Raw genomic sequence first — 3,779 nt, forward strand, 5'->3', positions numbered from 1 at the left:
ATACTTTATATACAGTGTATATAAATATAATTACATTTTCTGAAACAAAAAGGACACAAAAAGAAAACAAGAAAGACAATGAAAACAACCTAAATCACAATATACCTTAAAGACATACTGCACATTATAACAACATACACATTGAAGACGTTTGTGGGGGGGGGGGTACAGATACTCATATTTATGAAACACAAACACTACACAGTCACGTTGTTCCTCTATTGTTCATATATATATTCTAACACCGTTATATTTTTTAAGTAATATATGTTTGCAATCGTTCATGCAATGATATTAACCTTTGGACTTTGAGACAGTGGCATGCCTTTTTAAAAAAGAAAACCGAGGGACTGTGCCGTGACCCTGAGCGTTGCTGTCATGCCAGCCCACTGAGACCCCGGTCCACCACCTCCTCTAATTAGCTGTGGACAGTGAGATTAGCAGCCCACGACAGCGACTGGTGGCACCGAGCGGCTCGCACAACACGGCTTTTGTTAAACAGGAGCTCAGTCTGGTTCTGTTAAAATCCCCCCATAATGTGATTTGCAACCTCTGCCCTCCCTCTGTCTCTTTCTCTCACTCGTACGCTCATACACACTCATTCTCTGCATACGAGAAGAGCACTAAACCCTGTGCAGCTGCTTCCGCCGTGATGTAAAGTCAGAGTTATGCATTGGAGAGGAGTGCCCGGAGAGTGATAAATATGAAATAAGTCCCTGCAGGGTGCTTGTCGGCTAGACAGAGCAGCCGACAGTGAAGTGCTTTATGGGACCATGAAGTCACTATAAGAAGCATATTGTACCATCACTATTTACTGAGACTGATGATCATCTGGGGAGCAATTCTAACTCATCGTCTTTATATGGTAGGCCAGATGCAAACTGAAGATTTGTGCTTATTCTTTAGTCCACATTGTTGCGTCACACATTATTTTCTGAGTTGGTCATAAACACAATAAACCCCTTAAACACTTGTCCTGAAATCGTATAAAGGCAGAGTATAGATCCAGAAAGAAATATAAATCAAAAGACTTGTGCTTGATTTACACTTACATACTATAGCTTTGTGGATCTCCTGCTGTAATTTATACTATTGTAATGTAATACAGCCTAGTAGTACAATTTATATGTATCTGTTTGACTGTTGCCTCTGTATAGAGAAAACACTAATGAAAAAGCCAGTCACACCTCTGTTGTGTATTTTTACACCTGGTTTCTATTTGCAGCTTGCGTTCATGATGTACTGTATGTTCACGTTTTATATTATTTATTATTTGGAATCAGAATCAGCTCTACTAGCCAAATATGTTTAGGCATACAAGGAGTTTGACTGGTTTTCCACTGGCTCTCCATGTTCTTGAGCTAAATGTTATTGTCAGCATGATGATAATATTTACCACGACACTGCTAGCATACCGATGTTAGCAGCTATACTGTTTAACCATCTAAGTTCAGCTAACTAATATTTGCTAATTAGCACAGAAACACAAAGTACAGCTGAGGCTGGTGAGAGTAATCATTAGTTTTGAAGGGATTTGGTCATGAAACCAAATAATTTGACAAATTAAAATTTCTACGCTTCGGCAGGTGAGTGTCGGTAGGATCCTTGCACCACGCATGTCTCTACCAAATTCCATGGCAATCCATCCTCTAAATGTCGAGATATTTCAGTCTGGACCAAAGTGGTGGAGTGACCGACATTGCCATCCCTAGAAGCTAAAAAAAATATTTTAAGTGCAAATGTTCTCTTGGCACTTTAAAATGTGTAAGAAGTGCTTAAATTTTTGAAGACAAAAAATATTGTGCTTCATATACATAAATAAGCTGAACACAGTTAACACAAAGAGGGATCTAATTCGTTTTCAATCCAAACGCTGAAGTGGAACGGGCATAATCTAGGTTTTTAAAAGCAAATTTACTGTATTTATTTCAGCTTTGAACCCAAACAGCCGTCTCTGCACCAAAAAGCTCCACCTTCCCATCTGCTGTTGTGTATTTATATTGACTTTCATTAGCCTTTAAAAACCTCTCCACAGGCGTGTGTCCCACCTTGTTTTCTCTCTAGGAAGGATTCAACCCCCTGCTAATAACACAGTGTGAGTCACCAAACACATCTCCCTACATGTGTCAGAGTGTGTGGCATGTAACTCAGGAGAGATTCTTGTAAAACTGTAATTTACAATAGTGGAAACACAATAAAGTGCTCCTGTAGACCCAAAGAGCTGAATTAATGATTTCTACTGCTACAGCTTTTCTCTGATTCTGAGCAGTGCTGTTGGAGATTGTCGGTACCCCAGTTAACTTGTCTGCTCTCATCCTCTCCTCAGGGCTAAAGTAGTTCCGACTGGTTAATGGTTTTATAGCCATGTCCTGACCGCTTCTGTTTTTGTTTGTCTTCTGGGCAGGTGGTTAAGTTTCACCTTGGGGCCTGAGGTTTAAACCTCTTTTAAACCAGTAAACTGTGTCGAGCCGTGTGAAATGAACTCCTCTGTGGAAACTTAGTGGCCCTGCTGGTGACATTCCTTTACAAATATATACAAAAAAGAAAAAGGCATTTTGATGCCATTTGAAATTACGCGCAAGTCACACAGTATGTGAGCAGACTGTTGTGCCTCAGACTGCTGAGCTTTTGGTGTATTGTGTTTGATGTTTGATAAAACCTGACTGACAGCTATTTTCAATGTATCTGAGGAAGTTTGCAAGCTCTCAATCGGATCTTTAATCATCAATGTAGAAAAGTAACAAGGCACGTCTGTTAAAATGGTCCCTTTTTCATGATTAATATCTCGGGTTGAAAAAATCAATAAAGTTTGGGTTTAATAAAGAAATCACTGGAACTGTTTTGTGTGTGTTTTATCTAAAGGAGTTCTCCGGGCCTGGGCTGGAATGGGCGCGTGGGTCGACACAGCCGCTTGTCATCCAGCAGCTCCACCACAGAAGAAGACGGCATCTTCGTCAACTCTGCCAGCAGTAAACTCCTTGAGAGAGCCCACGACATCCTCATGTCAGTAACAAGACAGTCCTCATAAAGCTTTAAACTCCCCTTAAACACTAGTCTCGCTTTACCAGACCTTCCTCCACAGTGCTGCAGAGGAGGGTCTGGCCAGTCCACACAGCTTTCCAGGATGGGAGGAAAACGTACTCTGGTTTATTGGTATTTATTTAAACCTAGGCACCGGGAAAATCCGTGTTTGCCGTGCAAAACCGCCCCGGGAAACCACTTGTTTTGGTGGATCATGTGTACATTCAAAAGTTGTTTGTCGTGCAACAGAAACCTCCGATTGAACAGATAGCTGTCTGGATTTACCCTGCAGAGATAGTCCTTATAAATTCATCAGAGTTTTAAATTGTCTAAATGATTGAAATCTGGTGGAATTTCTATTCAATTTTAATTCAATTAAATTTTATTTATAGTATCAATTCATAACAAGCGTTATCTCAAGACACTTTACAGATAGAGTAGGTCCCAACAGTTCTAGTGGTTTCCTCCAGAGCAAGCAACAGTGCGACAGTGGCGAGGAAAAACTTCCTTTTAGGCAGAAACCTCGGTCAGACCCAGGCTCTTGGTAGGCGGTGTCTGACGGGCCGGTTGGGGAAATGAAAAGGGTCGGCAAAGGAGCAATCCCGGAAGTGGAATGTCAAAGAAAATAGACTACCTAAACACTAATTCAAAGACTACACAGTACTCTTCCTATTGAAGTCTTTAAAATGAAGAAGAAAAAAAGACACTATTCAATTGTTTTCTTTGTGCATCTTGTTCAGATTGTAAAAAAAAAAAAA

At 40.5% G+C, this 3,779-nt stretch overlaps 1 protein-coding gene across 10 annotated transcripts in view; it reads left to right on the plus strand.

Moving 5' to 3' along the window:
• The window catches only part of myo9aa (myosin IXAa), a 122,126-nt gene that overhangs the window by 93,909 nt on the left and 24,438 nt on the right, over positions 1-3,779 (plus strand). For all 10 annotated transcript variants that reach the window (XM_032522615.1, XM_032522624.1, XM_032522644.1 and 7 more), the window contains one exon: positions 2,863-3,003. In XM_032522615.1, the coding sequence (XP_032378506.1) occupies positions 2,863-3,003 (141 nt within the window). The remainder of the gene's footprint in view (positions 1-2,862; positions 3,004-3,779) is intronic.

Source organism: Etheostoma spectabile, chromosome 1 (assembly GCF_008692095.1).
Source record: "Etheostoma spectabile isolate EspeVRDwgs_2016 chromosome 1, UIUC_Espe_1.0, whole genome shotgun sequence".
In the NCBI taxonomy this organism is placed as follows: domain Eukaryota; kingdom Metazoa; phylum Chordata; class Actinopteri; order Perciformes; family Percidae; genus Etheostoma; species Etheostoma spectabile.